Below are 19,740 nucleotides of genomic sequence, written 5' to 3'. Positions count from 1 at the left end.
TGCTGCATTGTTGTGGGTTGAATAGTAAACGTAGGTCATAACAGCAGTCACACTCGTCCCAAATTTCTGACACTTTCAGAGCTTTATCCCAGGCTGTCTTTGATCTCAAGACTGTGACAGCAGCCATCCTGGAGCCTCTCTCACTGTGCGACATATAACCACCGTTTTAAAGCTGCAACCAAAGATATCCCCACATTTCTTTGACGTTGGTCATCTTTCACCTGGGACAGCCCAAAATTGCACAGTGTGTACCGGGCTTAACAGGCACAGGTAACAAAGCGCGATCCTCACAAGATGGCGCCCCTGTTCAAAAAATTTAACATGGCTTGAACTTCACATGCTCTGTAGACTGAGGAAAAAAATGAATCCACTGGGCTGCTCAAAGGTGTTTCCGTTTAAAGAGTGATGACTGGTGACTTTAAGCAGAACATGTATGTGGTTGCTCGTAGTAACTTACATAAAAGGTTGGTGTAAACAATTAACTCACACTGGTAGAGTCACTAGTTAACATGGCCAATTGTTAGATCAAAACCGATAAAATGATCTGTTTTCATATAAAATATTTTCTTGCATGTTACTCACTGCATGAGTGGACGTTATGAATCAATCGATACACCTTAAATACCGATATGGCGATCTAAACCACTCCTTTTGTTTTTATTGTCTCTGTTGCATAACGCTTTAGTGATGATTGGATCTTGAAGAGCTTTAAAAAAGTGTAGAAATTTCAACCAGATTCTACAAACAGCGAATATTCTGTATACTCACACAGAAAAAAAAGTGGTGAAGTGTCATTCTGGTGCGCCGCGGCAGCTCTACACCCCTGCCTGTGGCTGTTACGGCTTTCTCTTCAGCAACAAAATCACCATGTGACTAGAGTTGTGTGTTCACTGACTTTTTCTGTACCAGCACTGTGCACAGTTTCTAAGTTAAAAAAAAAATCCCATTTCTGTTCCTAGGACTTTATTCTTATCATATCATAGGTGGTATTTTATTTAGATGTCTTTAGTCTCTTTTTTTTTTTTTTAAATAGAAGTATTGTAATGAATTTTCAAACATGGTGCATCTGGGTTTGTGTTTACTGATCTCTGTCAGAGTTAAACAAAGGTGAGCAAGCCGGAAATTACGCTATAACAGGAAACACATAATTGAATTAGTAACATTGAATCACATTCATATGAGTGTACCTTTTTATAAACTGCAAATTCTTGCTTTCACCCTACTGATTCTTCGTGCCATTAATACTTACTCCCTTCACCATGAATACTCTTGCTTTATATGATTTAGGGTTGGGTGTTTATAAATCTTTTTGTTAGGCTTTAATGTTAATACATGTTTGCATCTATCTTTATTTTCTAATACTCTGCCTGCTCAGATCCTTTAAAAGCTCCCACAGAGAGCAGAGCCTTTTCAGCTTAATCTAACTGTAAAACTGTTAACTATAAATGATTAAGTGATTGACATAAGTGTCTCTGACTCACTGAGAACTGTATATTTTGTCCCTCATATTTTACACTTTACTCACTTGAGAAAGGAACCACTTCCTGGCAGACAGGAGGGATAGTTAGAGTCAAATTTGTAGAGCTGAACTGAAGGAATGATTAGTTGTTATACATACCAAATAAGTGTTTCCATGTGGTTGAATGGGCCCTAAAACCCTCCATCACTTTTTTTCAGCTAGGACCTGACATGCAGATGGATATTATGAACACTTCTGTGTCAGTCCTCAAAGGAAATAGCTTGAAGTACAGAGAAGGTTAAATGTTAATGTGGCAATAGTTTGAGGCAATGTGTGCTGACAGCTGTGATGAATTGTTTCCAATGTACTTGTATTACCACTCGTACTGTGTTTTCTGCATCATCCCACATGATAATCCCCATCCATACTTAACTACAGCCCACATATATTACCTCAGAAAATTGTAACATTATATTCTTTATTCAAGCTGCTCTTTATTGGTACATGGTTGTTATTTTCCACTTTGGAGGAACAGTCTTCAGTTACTTTTACACCATGATACAACACATAGATTTGGCAGCTGCACGTCACTGAATGAGCAACAGTAAAGACACGATCTGCATCCTTCAAAACAGGCACAGAACAATAGTTTTCACGCTACATGTTTCAACACATTCACCATGAAGCAATAAGTGTAATAAAAGTCAGTTTATCTTTTTTTTCCCCCTTCAGCTCTCTGATTTTGTGAATCATCGAATTCCATTGTCCGGGTTGAAATTGTGATACTTTGTGTTTCCACTGGAGTGCACTCTCGAGTCAGCATAAAAAATATAGTTCAGGAAAGTGATGACCAACAAGTTAATCGGCTGGTCTCATTCAGTCCTCCAGAGATTCGGTACTATCCATAGTTAGGTCAAGAGCATATCAGGGACATGCACTGTGTGATGGTTGGATGCAGTGATTTCATTAGACGACTTAGCTCCATCCACGTAGAAGCATCATCATGTGTTCGGTCCTTGCTGGGTAGAGGCCAGCTGTTTGCGTACACTTTGTTCTTGCTGATGAGGTGTGGAGCTGCTGAGCTCCCTTTTTCTTTCATTGTTGTTTGGTGACTTACGGATAGAGTTGTTTCTAACAGGCGGAAGAGAGACACAAATCAAAAGGATTCTTTGGATGAACAATATGCAGAGAGGAAAAAATAACTCGCATAATAACCACTGTGGTGAGTGTCGACCAGCTCCTACTCTCGGTGTGTTTGTTTTATCAACAATCACAAACAATACATGGCTGCACATTGACGCTTTAATTGGTTGGATGGATGATAGAGATGTTAAAGGTTGGGTGCAAATACTATACGGGAATATTGTAGCACTCAGAAACTACTGCAATAATACTTTTCTTAAGATTTTTTAAATTAATGGTATATAAACAAACAAAAACAACCCCTCAATAAAATACAAGTTTTAATAGTTTTTTTGTCAGTTTTGTTAGTAAGTAAAAGACTAAAACAAATAGTTCATAAAAATAGAGAAATTCACAATAGAAGATGATTGACAATAAACTCTCCTGGTTATAATTAAGCCTCGGTGACTTCTTTTTTGAAGAGATCATCCTCTGATTATGGTATTATCTGTAGAGAAATCCTTGCCCAGTTCATGACAGTAGTTGTGAGATGTAATGTTAGCTTTGTCAGTGAGTGCTGATTTTTCCTCTGAAAGTAAGGCAGGCTAGAATTCAGTAGTTTGTTTCTTTAACTGTATTTGGCTATATCAAATAGGCGTGTCAAAATAATTATGTTATTAACTCATTGAGATCAGAAAAAAATGATCGAGGTCATGTTCATAAATGGTACGATATTGTCTGTTGTGTTTACATGCATGTGTATTTACATAAGGGTGACACCAAAATTCTAGCTAATATGATACCAGAAAATTAGCAGCACCAAGGTTGAATGAGTAGAAAAATAATTGTAATTTAATTTAATGGTAAATAAAGAAAATTTAAATAATTTAATTTTAATGTCTGCAATGGTACTCATACAAATAATTGTAAAAGATTATCACAAAATACAATTCCAGTGTCTGAATAAAAGTTAAAGTTAAATAATTAAAAGTTCATTGCTCTTTGAGAGGTTGCAATTGCACAATTAAGCTTTTTTATTATCAATATATATTTGGTTTGAAATAACAATAATACAGTTTATCGCAATTGTCTCTGGGACAATATATTGTCCACCAACTTTAATTACTGTGAGGGTCCCAAAATCAAATACTGGTATGATATTAACATGAGTCTGTGTTCATGTTGGCTCACATGGTGAAGTGTTATTTGATGTTGCAAATTGTTACCGTATTTAAAGAGGACATATACACATTTTGCTTTAACTCATTATTATGAAGAAAGTGTTGATTACACAAAGTAATAGCTGTAGAATAATGACATCATCTGAGTTTACATTAGTTCCCTATAAGCTGTGCTTTCACTATAAATAAAGGCTCAATTTACGGCACAAAGGAGGTGCGTCAACCAATGCTCAACCAAACCAGGAGGAGAATAGCACTTATGTTTTCATCGTTAGCTGTCTCCAGTTACAAAAGAGTATCAATGCAAGTTATTTTTTACTGTTTCTGTCCTCAGTGGCAAAATTGGCGGATGGTGGAACAACAAAAGTAACTGTTGAAAAAAGTTGAAAAGTTGTCTGTTTCCACTTTAAAGTGCATTTACTGATCTTAAGATTGAATGTCGTTATTACTAGGGAGCCTTTACAATATATAAGAAAAAACACTTTTGTTGTTTTGTAGCTTTAACTAATAAACACACAAAGCAGTGCAGTCAAAGAGCAAACCACTTAGACGATACAAAGAAATGAGAGCAGGATGTGAAACTGGATAATGTATCTCCTCTTTGCTGAAAGCAAATTTCTTGGCCTAATAAGCGTACTGCCATATGGCCCTATGCACTGTGGATGACACCGCGAGGATCTGTGTGTCACAGTTCATTTGTTCTGAGCCTGACATGGTCTGTGGGGGCGAGAGGGATTGTCAGTGTGTATATCTACTTATGTGGTGTATTATGGGTGCTCCTACTGTGGCACTGAAGGCTTCCAAGTGGAGGGGCTGGAAATCTCTGTCCATGTTTTTGTCTGTCCGCTGCTCTTTCTTCTTAGGCTGATGGATTCTGGTTCTTGGTTGCAGCAGCAGTATAGTGAACACAGCACCCGCCTCACCAGCACAGGCTCAGCATGACCTGTGCTCATAGATAGGAATGAAAGATAAGAGAAATCTGAAACATTTGTCTTACTGATTTAGATTTTGTGTTTGAAAGTAAGAAAGAGACAGAATAAACAAACCATAATTATACACTGAGAGCAGGATCTCACACACAGCCAGTGTTTAGCACTGATAAAGGTACTTTGTTGGTGATACAGGTTAATTTTTATGGCACAGTGTTTGTCTCATTATTCTTGGATGTGAAGTTGAACTTTTTTTTAAAATATTAGAATTTAATGAGTCTTAAATTGTGGTTCTGCATGCAAGAGCTCAATTGCTGATATTAATGTCTCTGCATGTTATCAGGTCATGCCGTTTTGTGATCATGGTGCAAAGGATATATGCAGTATGCAGTATAATAATTTACCTTTCGTTGCCGTTGACATCAGTGGCAGCAGTGCCATTTGCAAATTGGATAGTTGCTGTGGGTGTCCCGCTGGTTATTTCCTGAAGGATAAAGTTTTGCTCTGCTAGACCTGCCCTGCAGGTGGCGGGGGTGTGTCCACACAGCAGTGTCACCTCTGTTAGCTGCTCTCTGGCTGAGAGGGGGAGGAGGAAAAGAAGAATAAACAGAGAAACTGGGGAAGATGATGAGTTCACACTGGTGGCAGCATTTTGTTGGTCAAAATAAACGCCTGCTCCTTAATTAAACTGATTCTGAAACTGAAGAGCTTGAAACCCCAGATTTGCCTGCACACTTTTAAGTGACAATATGCCCTTAAATCTAAAAAGAATTACATGTTTTTCCTCTTACCCCTAGTAGTATTTCTTAATCTAGTTTGTTTTGTCATAAGTTGCCGTGTTGGAGTTGTTGGCTGTTGAGATATCTGCCTTCTCTCCAGTATAATAGAACTAGATGGCACTTGTGCTTGTGGTGGTAAGAGCGCCAAAATTTACATTTAAAAACTCACCCGCAATTTCTCGTTCTAGAAGTAATGACCCAGCTACTCAAGATAATCCACGGACCTTGTTGTGAGTGATTTCATGTGGGGAAATATTTTCTCTGTTTTTTTGTTTGCATAGGTTGTCAAATACTAACCTTTTGTCACCTGATCTGATAGAGATTAACAGCTGCAACATATTGTAACGTGGTTAATGTTGTGATGGTTTTGGCAGCAAAACAGCTTAGTTAGGTATAGAAAAAAGATCATGTTTTAGGTATTGGGCTAAAATAAGTACAATTGATACATACACACCAAATGGTACCTTTGGCATTGATATCACAAGGAAAGGTGCCAAAGTGTCGGCTTTTGAGGACCAGGGGATGAGAATGGGCTCCAATTACACCTGTCAAATGTATCACCGCACAGAGGAATACATGCATCTACAGATAGCTCATGTACCATCACTGAGCTAAGCTAACATACAGCTCAGTTGAGGAGAACGCCATTACTGTTAACATCTTGTGCTGTCATGAGCACGCATCTTTCCTCCATGAGTAGATGCATGCTTCCTTGTGTGTGGAGATATGGTCGGTGGGTTTAGTTCAGTAGAAAGTATGTAGTTCCTATATAAAACTGCTTGCAACAACGTCCCTGGATTATCTTGAGTATCTGGGTGATGAATTCTGGAAAGAAACATTGCTGTTGAGTTTTTCAAATGTATTTTTTGGTTGTTTTTTGTACTTTAGGCACCACAAGTCAAATGTTATCTAGGTCTATTATATTCATGAAAAGGCAGACATCTCAATAGCCAATATCTCCAACTCTCTCTGCTGAATATCACCACAGGGAAGAGGATCTAAATAATATATATAAAATATATATATATTTCTTTTTTTATTGACGGGTAAGGTCACTTTTAGCTTCCTTCAGATTTACCTGCTGTCATTGTGGGAGACGGCTGTCGGCTCCTCCACCCGCTGTAGGTAGGGCATCGACATCTCAGTAGATGGGTGTAAGCTGACCTGAAGTCTCTGTTGAGGGCTCCATAGAGGATAGGGTTAAGGGCTGAATTGGCGTAACCCAGCCACAACACAATGGGGAATTCCTCTACCTCGCTTGGGTCTGGATGCTCCTGGATGCCCAACACTGTGAACAGGATAAAATATGGCAGCCAGCACACCACAAAAGCTCCTATCACTGCGGCCAGTGTCATTGTGGCTTTGTGCTCCCGCAGAGCTACTGCTGTAATACTGGAAACCACAGTGAAACTGCTGGAAGTATTGTTCCTACAGTTGTAGCTTGTGACACAAGTAGGCCGGGCACTGATAATGCGTTTGGCTTGTGTACGTGCAATGCGGAGTATTCGGAGGTAGGTCCAGCACATGGCTACCAGAGGCAGGTAGAAAGTGAGAAGAGAATCAGTCAGTGCGTAGGGTCTGTTCAGCTCAAAACGACATTTCCCCTCTTCAGCCCAAGGCCCCTGGTTCTGCACAGTGCCATTAACAGTGTTCCACCCCATTTGGATGGGCAAGAAAGACACGGCCACAGACACTGTCCAAACACTGGCCATGGCCACGGCAACTCTCCATGGCAACACCAGTGAGGCGTATCTCAGAGGCATGGTCACTGCCAGGTAGCGGTCCACACTGATGGCCAGGAGCGTTAGGATGGAGGCAGTGCACAGCATGACATCCATGGAGATGTAGAAGTTGCAGAAGGCCGGGCCGAGCGGCCACACTTTGTTGAGCTGGAGAAGGGCGGAGAAGGGGAGGACCAAGAGGCCGAGCAGCAAGTCTGTAACAGCCAGCGACACGATGAAGCAGTTGGTGAGGCAGCGGAGGCGTCGAGAAGCGCAGACAGCCAAACACACCAGCACATTACCACCGACAGTCAGAAGGATGATGAGGGACAGGACGACACCCAGCATCACTTGTGACAACATTATCGCTGGTACTTCACTGTAGACAATCGGATGACATCATCTCTGGAGCCTTGTGTGAAACATTACTTTTTCCTTTCACTTTGAAACTAGACGGGAGGTCACACTTTTTTGCAAAGACGACTTTCACATCATGAGCCTTCGGCTCACATGTAATATTATTAAATATGTTCACGCAGAGTGTTTAAGTGCTTCCATTTATTAAGGTGCATACAATCTCATCTCAAGGTCTCCATGGTCAAATGTGACTTAAGATCTTTGCAACGTGTGATCCCTTTGCGTCTCTCTATCTCACAATATTCTTCTGTTTGAATTATTAATTTACTTGACTGTTTGCTGTTCTTGCTTGGCTAAACCATAGCTTTCATCTTTCCCATGACTCGACCACACCAGCATTCCCATTCACACTCATGTCATTATTCGTCAAAAAAATTCTTGCAAGAAGTTGACTGAACAGTTTTTTCTTGTGAATGGTGCTCCCAAGAATGACAAAAGTAGCTCTCTGCCCGGCTGCTGAGATGTCTGTGCTGGCTGGCAAACAGCTCTCTGTTTGTGTGTCTGACTCGTAGTGGTCCATGGCTTCACTTTGGCCTCAGCCCCATCTTTTATGGCTGTAGTGACATCTAGTGGACAGACACAAGAAACACAGTTAGTAATGGACAGTGTTTCCTGAGGTCTTTTAGATATTGAAAAGCTGTGATCACACAGCAAAGAGCTGTTATGTCATTTTGGTCTGGTTATAACTGTAATTTGATATATAATTTATTGACTATTTAGAGTTTATTTTTACAATCTCTGCATTCCCTGATTATGTTAGCCTAATTTATAGCAATTAAACTGTTCAAGTACAACAACCATAACTGGATGAGTATTTTAAAAAACACTAACGGATACATTCTTGTCACTCATTCACATTTTTGTGTGTGTGTGTGTGTGTGTGTGTGTGTGTGTGTGTGTTTGTGTCGGTAGTATATCTCCAGGATACAGGGTATCTGAGCCTTGTTTTTTCATCGATAGATCGATGCAGTACACAAAATGATGAAATACACGAATGAGTATTGAAAATTTTATTGGACATATTGAGTAACAAACTATCATGAGGATGTATAATTAATATAAATGAAGTAAAACTAAACTAAAAACATAAAGCACTGCTTTGGCTGTTTTGGCAGGTTTTTAGTAGCTGATAAAAAATAATGAATTAATACCCTCTGTCAGAATGACTCACAGTTTGTTGGAAAAATTAAACTCTAAAGACTGTTTCAACACAGTTTTTATTCTCTGATAAGTTTCCAGTGAACTGTGTGATTAATCTGAAAGTTTTATCCTGAGACTAAACAAGACTTTCTAACTTTTGCCAATCAGTGGACACTGTGGTTTCATTTGTAGCAGCAGTAAAGGCGCTGCTATTGTACTCACACACACAGCCACACACTCACACACAAATTGTCTTTCTATACCTGCGGGGACCTTGGGAAGGGAAATTACATCATAGGTGTAGATTTTGGGGAGGGGACATTTCCCCCTCAATATTTAGAACATGCATTTGTCATAAAAAAATTAAAGTAGCGGAAGACTTTTATTTGATGGAATTAAAGACATTTACACCATAAACTGATGCAGATAAGTGGTTGACGCATGAAGTGGTACATAAAAATTCACCAGAATGCAAGAAATTAGGTGACATTTGGCAGTCTCCAAACCCAGCACTTTACAGGTGCCCCCCCCACCCCCACCCTGTGTTGAAACAAAACGTACGCCCTTGCCTCACTAAAAATGGTTTGAAACTAAAATCGGTTCTCACAAGGACTACATTTAGTTCTGTCTTGCGTGACTGCTGAGCTGTGAAACAGCACTTCTACACAGCTGATGTCTGATTCTAAACTTGAAGCCTCAAGCCTTGCATGTATGTCTTATGGTAAAGAATTCAGTATTGGAAGGCCAGAGTAATAATTAGTTCAGTCACAATGTTATACCATTAAAAAAAGGCATGTTTGTCATTTTCTAAATGGAACAAGGAAAAATGAATCTGCCCTTTAAGAAGTCAGGTAATAGGAATTCCAATCTGTCCATAATAAAACCACGACAGTAGTTTGTTTGGCTTCAGACAAGATGTGTAACTGTGTAAACAGCCTGCATGGCTTAGTGTCTCTGAGCAATCTGTCGCAGCGGGGGCGATGTTAGGTTTTGTTTCAGTTTCAGTTTCAGTATTGTTGCATATGATTAACATTTTAACACAGCTCTGCTCTGATGGAAGCTTTAGTCTGACTGATGAGAGAAGCTTTGTTAAATATGATTAGAGTGAATTGATAATAATATGATAATAGATGCAGTTACCACAAAAACCACAAAACCATAAATAATGATTTTTTTTCATAATCAAATGGCATGTTAACATAATATCTACTTGTTTGTGCAATAAAAAAATCTCAGGAAGTACTTTTTGACAATCGCTTTCTCAAATATTAAAGGGACAGTTCACCCCAAAATCAAAAATACATATTTTTCCTCTTACTTGTAGTGCTGTTCATCAATTTAGATTGTTTTGTTGTGAGTTGCCGAATGTCAGAGATATCGGCCGTAGAGATGTCTGTCTACTCTCCAATGGCGCTATTGGTAAATGGAAAATTGTATTTTTTATTTTTGGGTGAGCTGTCCCTTTAAAGTTTTTTTTTTTCCCATAGACCTTGTCAAGTTTTATTTGTCCTTTGTAAACCCACTCATTAATGGCATGCAGGCACAAGTTTTTAATGTGTGCTTGGTGGAATGAGGATAACTACTTGATAAGTGAGGATGTGTGTGTGTGTGTGTGTGTGTGTGTGTGTGTGTGTAGTATATGCATTTGCGTCAGTGGGTGGTGGGTAATGTTTGCTCGTCTATTTTCTAACACTGTAATGGATATTGGGACACTTGCCAGACTTGCTCCAGAGCTGCTCACTTATCACCTCAAAGAGAGGGAGAGAGGCAGAGAGGCAGAGAAGCAGAGAGGTGAATGCTGCTGGCTTCACATGAGGATGAGACGAGAAAGCATGAAACTATATAATTAAAAAAAGGACACAGGAAAAAAAAAGATTTTAATTAAACCTGGATCTGCTAAAACCTCGACACCATGTCTAATCTTGGAACTCCCCTAATCTTCATTTTTTTCCCTCTGTGGACACATTTCTGTCACCGACTCGTTGCTTTGAACTTCATCCAAAGCAAACACTGATAACAAAGCCACTAACATATGAAGTGCAGCTCTCAACTGCACATGACATCTCAGCCTTTATATTTGACAGAACCACAGACTGACTCAACGAGGCTACATGTTTCAACCGTTTTCATCAGCAAAATCTGTCTCTCACAGTGACGGTCACTTTATGCTTTTCCTTCTGCACACGCACACACACACACACACTTGCTCACAGTTGGAATGAGTTTTGGCTTGGATCCAACATGGAGGACTGTCCACATATGGACATGTGTTACAGTCATTAGAAGTTTTTCAGTGTCCTTGTGTCAACCCTGGTACATACTGTAGTCTATATGAGAGTGTGTGTGTGTGTGTGTGTGTGTGTGTGTGTGTGTGTGTGTTCACACAGGCATACTTGTTATCTGCCCTCAGCCAGATGCATTAGTTTCTTTTCCCATGTTTCATTGCATGTGTGTGAGAGCATAACCATATTCGTTTCCTGTTTATTTTTGCATAAACATTTGTGTTTTAATAAAAACTATATTAATACACAATCCTGCCTACTCACTTATCAAGAACCGCAAGAAAGTGCAAGACTTATTTAGTGCAAGTAAGATGCAAATGACTTACATGCATTTTTATGTTATCAAGTCACTGTTTGTCTGTTGGTCTACAGCAGTGATACTCAACTTACGGCCTATGGGCCAAAATTGGCCCATGATAGGAGGCCCAACCTGTTCTCACTCCCAACTTGTCAAATACTGCAGCTTTTTCAGTAATGCCGGTGCCAGAAACAGATGTGTGGAGACACCTTTTGTGGTAGTATGATATGCACCGGGCAACGGCTATTTCTGGTGCGGTGGACCACAACGCAACTTGTCAAATACCACCATTTTGTCAATAGATCTCAGCATCACTGATGCACAAATGCAACCTTTACAGTGGTATGTTACGCACTGGGTGGCAGTAGTTTGTGATGCTGGCAGCAACTACCGCAAGCAAGTCTTTACAGGGCAGGTTGAAGGGCCGGTGGATATGTCAAACAAATGCTGGATTTTCACCCGGGAGCCTGCTGTTTGTTTCCTGACTGAAACCATAAGTCAGTGGAGTTTAACAAAAACATAGTGTATCATGCTACAGACAAAATTAACCTCAAATGAAGTGTTTTACCACCAATTTTTTTTGAGAAAAGACTGTATGCAAGGTAACAATTAGAAACTGCATGTTTCCTATGAAAACAGTAACAAGCGTGAGTTGACACAAACATCCAAAACTGGCTCAGAAGGGTACCCAGTGCATCATGTTTTGATATGCATATCCAATGATAAAATGGCAGTATTTAACAAGTTCGGATGAGAACCAGTTGGGGTGCCTGATAACCCACTGGAAGTTTTTCATTTTTTACTTTCAATGTAAATATGGCGCCAGGGTGCATTATAGCAATAAAGCTTGCTTTAAAAAAAAAAAAAAAAGAAAAAAAAAAGAAAGTGCCAGGGGAGTCGACCCCCTGACAGAGGTCTTGGCAAAGCAAGTTGAGTATCCCTGGTCTACAGTTACAGGAAAAAGTCACAGTCAAAGTCATTTGCCTTAATGTTGAAGCATGATATCCCCCTATAGTAAATAAAGCATCAGTCATTTAGACAGTCTGCTACTTTATTACTGACCATCTGTTTTCTCTCACAAACTTCTCATTAGTTGTCCCTAATGGAAAACAAGTGTGAGTGTTACTACATCTGTGTATATAATCACAGACACACTTGCATGTAGGCGTGCACTCACACACTAACACACACAACCCGAAACATATGCCTTAGTAATGGATTTTGAGGACTGTAATGGATTGTAATGACTACTGAGTGCTGTATTTTCCCCAGGATGTAAAGGCTAGGAAAGGTTGTCTGCAGGGAGAATGTTGTTTCATGTTTTCAAGAGACAACGAAAGCTTGATCATGAAGGGGTCATCTCGGGATAGGCCGATCTGTGTGGACATAACGGAAATGAAACATTACATGAAGGAGTTCCCAGATAGGCTCCTCTCCTTGTCCCGTTTCCTCGAGCACAAGAACAATGCAAATGAGCTGGAGAGGCTTCTCTCTGTCTCATCTAGACCTTCCATTACTCAGTAAGTGGTCTGGTGAAAAGAGTCCAATTTGGGTATTGAGATGAAAGGAAAAGCAGAAAAGTTGAAACAGTGGCTCTTTACCAGACACGGTCTGAGCTCAGAGATGAGTAATGAGGTTATTTACCTCTCAGCTGGGCCTTGCTTCCTGATTTGTGAAATTCTCCGAAATAGTGTTCATTTTGTAAACTTTTTTTCACTGACCAGATGTGTTGTGGTAGAAATAAACAGATAAGGAATATCTGTTCTTCTTCAGCCCAATCATAAAGCAAAGTAATCATGTCACAAATGCAAAGTGATGTGTTTGAATATATTTACACAGACTTAGGAAATTGATTAATTCTGCCCTCTCACTGCAGTATCGGGATTAGCTCTGAACTGTCAGCAGGGCGTGAAATTGACTTTTTCTATGCAATTGCTAAAAGCTAGTCACAGATACAGGAAATAACTTATTAATTCATCAATGCATTCATTCATTCAGACTATTAAATTTAATCAGTCAGCCTATTCGCCACCTAATGGTTGGAGGGGGATGTGGCAGTGTCTTCAGATGACTCACTAAATGAAATCGCTTGCTTTGTCTCTGCAATGCTGCTGAAATGTGTGGAGGGCTTTGTGTCAGCACTGTGTCACTGCACAAGTACATATAGTGCAACCATCATTCACAAGATGTTTTGGTAGTGGTTGGCCAACTGCAGAGTGGTCAAAAGATACTAAAAAATGTGAGTGAAATTGGCAGTAGCTGGTATTTATTCTGCATTGTTCTGAACTTTTTAGCAGAGCTGTAGATTGTTTATTTTGTATTTACTTTAGACCAAATCACAATGTTCGTTTCATAGATCTATAATTATAACCAGAAATTTGACCCTAAGATGGTGCCTTTTCAGTCCAGGAGTTGCTCTCCTGGGACATTCGCCCAAAGAAGTTTCTGGGATTACGTCAGGATGTGCCGTGCAATTATAGCTGCGGATGTAACGGCTACCTGACTCTTCTACCATCAGTCCACAATAAGTCCCCTTCGCTCCTTGGTCTAGCGGTGGAAGCCCTAATTTAGCATTTAGCTAACTATGAAGTGTTAAAAGAGTCGGTAAAGGTTAGGTTTGGGTAAAAACGCAGGATTATGGTCCGGATTACATGTCATTACTCAGAAGGTAAATCACATCTTCATGCATAGTGGAAAACGTAAATGGATAAATGGATTATTGCTACATTTAGCCTTGTATGTAGTCTGCTTTGTAGCAGAGTTCAACTATCTGTGGCATTAGTGGGTTTGTTTTGTACCGGTGCTGGGCAAGGTCTGTAGGAGGCGTTTCGTAAAGGCTTCAAACAATGTGGCTGCGGCCCTATAGATACACGCAATTGTGTTTCTCCAGCTGGCCCTGCCTGCGAGTTCTCTCCCGACATTGTGATGATGTCACAGTTTTTTAAATCACGTTTCATAGCTCAAGGAAAGTTTTACAAATAAAAATCCCCATAAACCAAAAGTCATAATACAAAGGCTCATAGGTGACCTTCTTTGTAGTTTCAGTTGTCCTGAACAGTTTTACATACGTTTCTTTTGTAATAGTGGTCGATGGGGAAAATAATTTGGGTCTCAGGGGAATTTTTTTGCTGCAATACTGCGAGTGGCCACTGGGAAAATAGGAAGCAAGGCTGAGCCGTCTTTCTGGGCTGAATTTGACAGTGCTATAAAACTTTGAATTGGCTTTCGTCAGAATGCCCACCTTATCTTGAAAGTAGCAGAATTTAACCACAACAGAAACAAACAAGTTCTCTGGTTCCACATATATCAGCTATTCAAAATACCTGTCAGTTGTCAAGCATTAGTGCAACGCCAGTTTTTAGCTATTTTGGTCCCTGTTTACTTCCTGTCAACTACCGTGGAAACTATGAATATTTTATATTTTATAGTTTCCTTGTCAGCTACTGCATTAACAAATATTTCAACAGGAAAAACAAAGGGGGCTATTTACAGTAGTTATGTCATCAAGTTTGAAAAGATCTCTACATTAAAGAAAGGGAAGGAAATGTAGCTGTTTGTAGGTCAATAAACATGCAATTAGCGAGGACTGTCGTACTGAAAAGGCCTGCAGACGTTAAAAGCAACTTTTGTCCCTGCATGCAGGGTCGGTCAGAGCAACATAATGCAATCAGACATCTCAATGCTTTGTTTATCCTAATATAATTCAATTGAGCAAAAATACTTGGCTCACTGACTTCCTCTACTTTTACAAAGAAATCTATAGCTGCCTGCATTTTTGTGATCTTGCTGACGCCCGTGTGTGTATGTGTGTGTGTGACTGGGTCTCCATGCGTGTGTGTCTGTCTTCCTGTTTGTCTTTGTTTTTATCCTTGACAGAAAGACCCAGTGAGAGAGGGAAGTGGTCTGGGATGGTGGGTTGCTTGGTAACAGTTGTGTGTCGAGATCAGCGGAGGGAAGCTGTGGAATCTTGCCGAAGCGTGAAAACGAAACACACAGAGCTACAGATGTGATTGCAGACAGGTACACAGACAGGGGGTTGGGGCAGACGCATAAAATATGCATGAAGACTAACAGCATGCATTGCTCTGTCGGTGACATACATACACAAACAAGTTGAGGTCACATGGGTGTAATGGGTTGCCCTCTGTGAGTCAGTCTTCTCTTCACCACGCCTCTGTTAAACATTGCAGCTTCCGTATAACGTGCTTCAAGTAGACACACACTGAGACATTTCTATTGTAAAACAGATGCACACAAAGGTTCAGAATCCAATTTCCTGTCATGCTATCCAGTTGCACTTCCTAGTTGCTATTTAAACAGGGAACTCTCTAACTGCTTAGCACCAAATACAGTGGCCTGGCCTAATCATGACACTTAACCACATCCTCTCTCTCTGCTGTCGGCTGTTTAAGCTCATACAGACATTGCAGATTGACTTGCTCACTTTGGTTAACCCTTCCAGTTTAAGTTCTACAAGTAATGATGTGCATCATTTTTGCTGCAATACATTTTGCTATTCTTTAGTCAGCTGTCATTATAGTGATTTAGCTTAGTGCAGTTTTATAAAAGATTTTACTTTTTTTTGTGGTAAATATCAAATGTCACATAGTCCTTCTCCAGCAGGTAAATCTTTCTAACTTGCTCAAGCAATAGAGGAAAAACTAGTTGATCATTCATCCATTCATTCATTCATTCATTTCTTTAACCACTTATCCTTTTAGGGTTAATGTGAGCATACACCTATGGGCAATTTTAGGTTACCAATTAACCTGACCTGAAGATCTTTAGACTTCTGGATGAGGCAGGAAAACCCAAGAAAAACAAACAAACCAAAAAAATGTTAGCAAAACACACAGGCTGTACACAGAACAGCCCCAGCCGGCCGGTGGGTCAAAACCCAACAAGGAGCCCTCTTGCTGTCAGGCGACAGTGCTAACCTTTGCACCACCCTGCCACCCAGTAATTATTATGAGGGGACGCCATCCACCTTTTAGCAAAATAACCAAAATGCATCCCCCTTGTTGACCTGTTATCCCTCTCCATCCCCAAGTTCAGACACAGACACCATCCCATCCAGACCCGGATGTATAACTGATAAATAACTGAGAATTCGTAAATTTTGATGGAGCCTTTGTAATTAAACCAGTGCATTACAGACTAGTTGCATGTGTTAAATCATCTTATAGAGCTACTAGGCCAATCAAATCTGTGCTTTCCAATAGGTATTGTGACTCAAGTAAGTTACACACACAAGAGAGACGGAACAAAAGACAACAGAGAAATGAGTTAAGAGAAAAATAATTTGTTGTGGCATGTTCTAAAGAGAGAAAATTTGACAACAAAAACAGATCTTTTAATCAGGATGGACAGACTCTTGCATGCTTATTCTTCCAATTTTCAGTGACAGTGAACATGTTAAGACCAATTATTAAAACCAGCAATGTAATTTGCAGTTATGAGACAGAGTATCTTTTGAGCAAATATATCCACTCAAATCCAAATAGAGAGTGTTTAAAAAATGTTTTTTTTATAAATCCATATATTAATATAGGTTCATTCATTCATTCATTCATTCATTCATTCATTATCCAAAGGGGTGGATATATAATGGCATGGAGTCAAAAGTTAGACATTACACAGGATTGTTAATATGTGACCATACTGCTTAATGGTGATGAGCATTAGTTAGCCGTGAAAACCACAAATACTAAAAATATTAAAAAGAGCGCCAGTTACAGAGACTCAAACTTTATCAACAAGCCAGAGAATAAGATGTCACAGCACTGGTTGTATTATTTGAGTAATCTCTCAGGAGTGCAGACCAGGAAAACCATCATAATGAACAGTTTCTTATCTTTTCAGACATGGCTAATATGATGCATAAATTAATAACAAAATCAAGAATCTTGTGAATTAATACTTGAAATAAGGATAAAATTCTCTTTTACATTTTAATCAGATTTTCAGTCCAGTAGAGTGTTGAATATTATCATTCTATTCAGACTGTGAGCAAGTCAGAGAAGTCTTATCATAATTAGCCATTCATATCTGCTCATTTGCAACTCTTATACCCTTTAAGATGATTTTTTTGGGGCTTTTATTGCCTTTAATTGACAGGACAATGTGAGCGTGATGGGGGATAGAGAGGGGGAGACATGCAGCAATGGGCTGAGGCCGGATTTGAACCCACTGCTGCTGCGGCGAGGACACAGCCTCTGCACATGGGGCGCCGCTCTATCCACTGAGCCACAGGGCACCCTGCAACTCTTATACCCATTAAGCTTAAGTACGAGGAAATGAACAAAAAATAGTACGCACCAGCTCCTTTGCACTCTCATTCTTTCTTTCTATATTTCTCTTTAATGATGTGTTACTATGGAAACACACTTTTGGTGTACGAAACTAGAAGGGTGAAGTTCAAATGTAGAACACTATATGACATGTAGCAACGAGTATAAGATAAATTACACACGCACACAGCATAATCTTACTTCCTCAATTCCAGGGCTGATTAAATGACCCCTTTGTATATTTGTCATTGTGCAGAGTTCCCATTCTCACACCAGGGTCAGGACCAACGCAGTTAAGCTCTCCAAAACCACAGACCTATAAATTAGAATCTTAACTACACAATTATAGAAAAAGACAGAAACTGTTTCCCAGCAAATCAGCTGACAAATGTTCAGGACAGGAACTGATGATCTGAGTCTGCTCAAGACAGAGGTCGCATGTCAGAAACCACACACTAGCATCTTAAGCTATATCTATATCTCTACTTTTGACTTTTCCTTTTCATGTTTTTGCATGAAAATACTAACATTTTTAACTCTAAAAAGTAGAAATACTCCAAAATCTAATATCAATGAGTAATAAAAGGGAATTAAACCACATTTTAATTCATTGTGCTGCTAATTACATAAAGGATTTATCAAATATTTGACAAATATTGAGTTAATTTAGTCTATCCATGATTTCTTGTCCCATAATATTCTTGTTTGGCTGCTGAAATGTAGACCAGTGAACAACACAGAGCAGATATTGAGTCAAACTTAATTTTTCTGTTATACCACAAACACAGCTGGATGGACTATGTTTTTACGAACACACACACACACGCATAACTTATTCAAATTCACATTTGTTTACATATTAAATATATTATTATATAAAGTAGGAATTCATCAACTCACCTCAGTGCTGCTTTTCCTTTTGTGAGACGACTGCCCCTGCTACTCTGCTCTCCTCCCTGAGAGACGAAAGAACAACAGTCTCTGTCGTGAAGTGTGTGCGTAATGAGTGTGTAAGTGTGTGGGAAAGTGAGGAGAGAGAGAGAGAGAAAGCGAGGGAGCACATCACACACAGCTCGCTCTCTCTCTTTCTCTTTCACTCTTTCTGCATCTCCTCCTATTATTCCTCTGTCTCTTCGGGGTAATTTGCTTTTGAAATTATTTTAATAGCCCCTCCATTCTCTTATCACGCCTTCTTACTTGCATGTGCCAGCCGCTGCGATAAAGCAAAACTGTTGCCTTTGGAGACTGGGCTGTATTACCTGAATAATCCAAGCAACCTGTTGCATTCAGCCCTAATGGAATCGCTGGCAATTAAGTCCAGTTTGTAGTGGGTAAAAACACTGGAAGGTTTTCATGCATGCATGCATCATTTCTTGTCTTTCAAGATTTTTTTTTTCCTTCCGTGTCTCATGCTGACACAAATACCACTACTGTCTAAACTTTAAACAGTTTAGTAATTCTTCGGAGCTTCATGGATGGGTTGCTTTTGGGTAACTCTATGAGAACTGGCACCAGTTGCTCTGGTGTGATGTCAATGACCCAATAGGTCACAAAGATTTCTAAATCAATCTTTCTATTTCTGGTGCAGCCTTTTACTCAGTCCTTGTATCTATTTTTCATGTGCTTTGGCTCCCAGTGTGGCCTCTCTTCCTTTCCAATGTCAATTCATCTTCTGTGCTGAACATTCATAACTCTTTTCATAACTTTTGTCCGTTTTTTGTCTCCATTTTCCTTATCGGTCTCTTCTCTGTCTGTCTTTGGCTCTGTTTCTGGCCTTCATATCTTAGCTGCTGCTTAATTTAATCTTTCTTTGTCTCTTTTTGTGTCTTTTTCATTCTGTTATAGACTGTCCCTCTGCCCACTGTCTCTTTTTATTCTTTCATCTGTGTATCGCTTCATCTTTGCCTGTTACATTTTTCACTTTTTTTTTCCACACACCTCTTAAGCTCCACCTTTATTTCTCCTTGTGTCACAGCAACAAGGTTCCACTTTTGTTCCACTACACAAAACTATGCGATAAGATATCTTTCTTTATCATTCTTTCTTTCTCCTCTCCTGAACCTGCCTGTCTTTCTCTCACTCTCCCTCTCTAAAACACACAAATTCTGTCACTCATTTCTAG

The 19,740-nt window shown here is 39.6% G+C and overlaps 1 protein-coding gene across 3 annotated transcripts; it reads right to left on the bottom strand.

Moving 5' to 3' along the window:
• Window positions 1–1,979: 1,979 nt before the first annotated feature.
• hrh2a (histamine receptor H2a) lies at window positions 1,980–18,619 on the bottom strand. Of its 3 annotated transcripts, none has more exons than XR_006106131.1 (5): window positions 18,519–18,619; window positions 6,549–8,174; window positions 5,096–5,267; window positions 4,546–4,705; window positions 1,980–2,590 (listed from the first exon to the last, which is right to left on the bottom strand). XR_006106131.1 is itself a non-coding variant. In XM_042493491.1 (4 exons), the coding sequence occupies exons 2-4, from the start codon at window positions 7,552–7,554 to the stop codon at window positions 4,696–4,698; spliced, it is 1,188 nt and encodes a 395-aa protein (XP_042349425.1). In that variant the 5' UTR covers window positions 7,555–8,174; window positions 18,519–18,619; the 3' UTR covers window positions 4,493–4,695. The 3 variants fall into 3 exon arrangements, 1 of the variants encoding a protein (XP_042349425.1); XR_006106132.1 differs by lacking the exon at window positions 18,519–18,619 and adding an exon at window positions 15,433–15,506; XM_042493491.1 differs by lacking the exon at window positions 1,980–2,590 and having other exon boundaries at window positions 4,493–4,705.
• Between the last annotated feature and the right edge of the window lie 1,121 nt (window positions 18,620–19,740).

The sequence above is a fragment of the Plectropomus leopardus genome, chromosome 9, assembly GCF_008729295.1.
Source record: "Plectropomus leopardus isolate mb chromosome 9, YSFRI_Pleo_2.0, whole genome shotgun sequence".
NCBI lineage: Eukaryota > Metazoa > Chordata > Actinopteri > Perciformes > Serranidae > Plectropomus > Plectropomus leopardus.
This window is presented reverse-complemented; position numbering and strand designations above follow the sequence as displayed.

Excerpts from the sequence above, each read along its gene's own strand:
- hrh2a (XM_042493491.1), bottom strand. The coding sequence starts at position 7,554 with ATGTTGTCACAAGTGATGCTGGGTGTCGTCCTGTCCCTCATCATCCTT. Across the intron at positions 5,268-6,548 it reads GTCTCCCACAATGACAGCAG|CCAGAGAGCAGCTAACAGAG; the intron begins GTAAATCTGAAG and ends TCCCCCTCTCAG.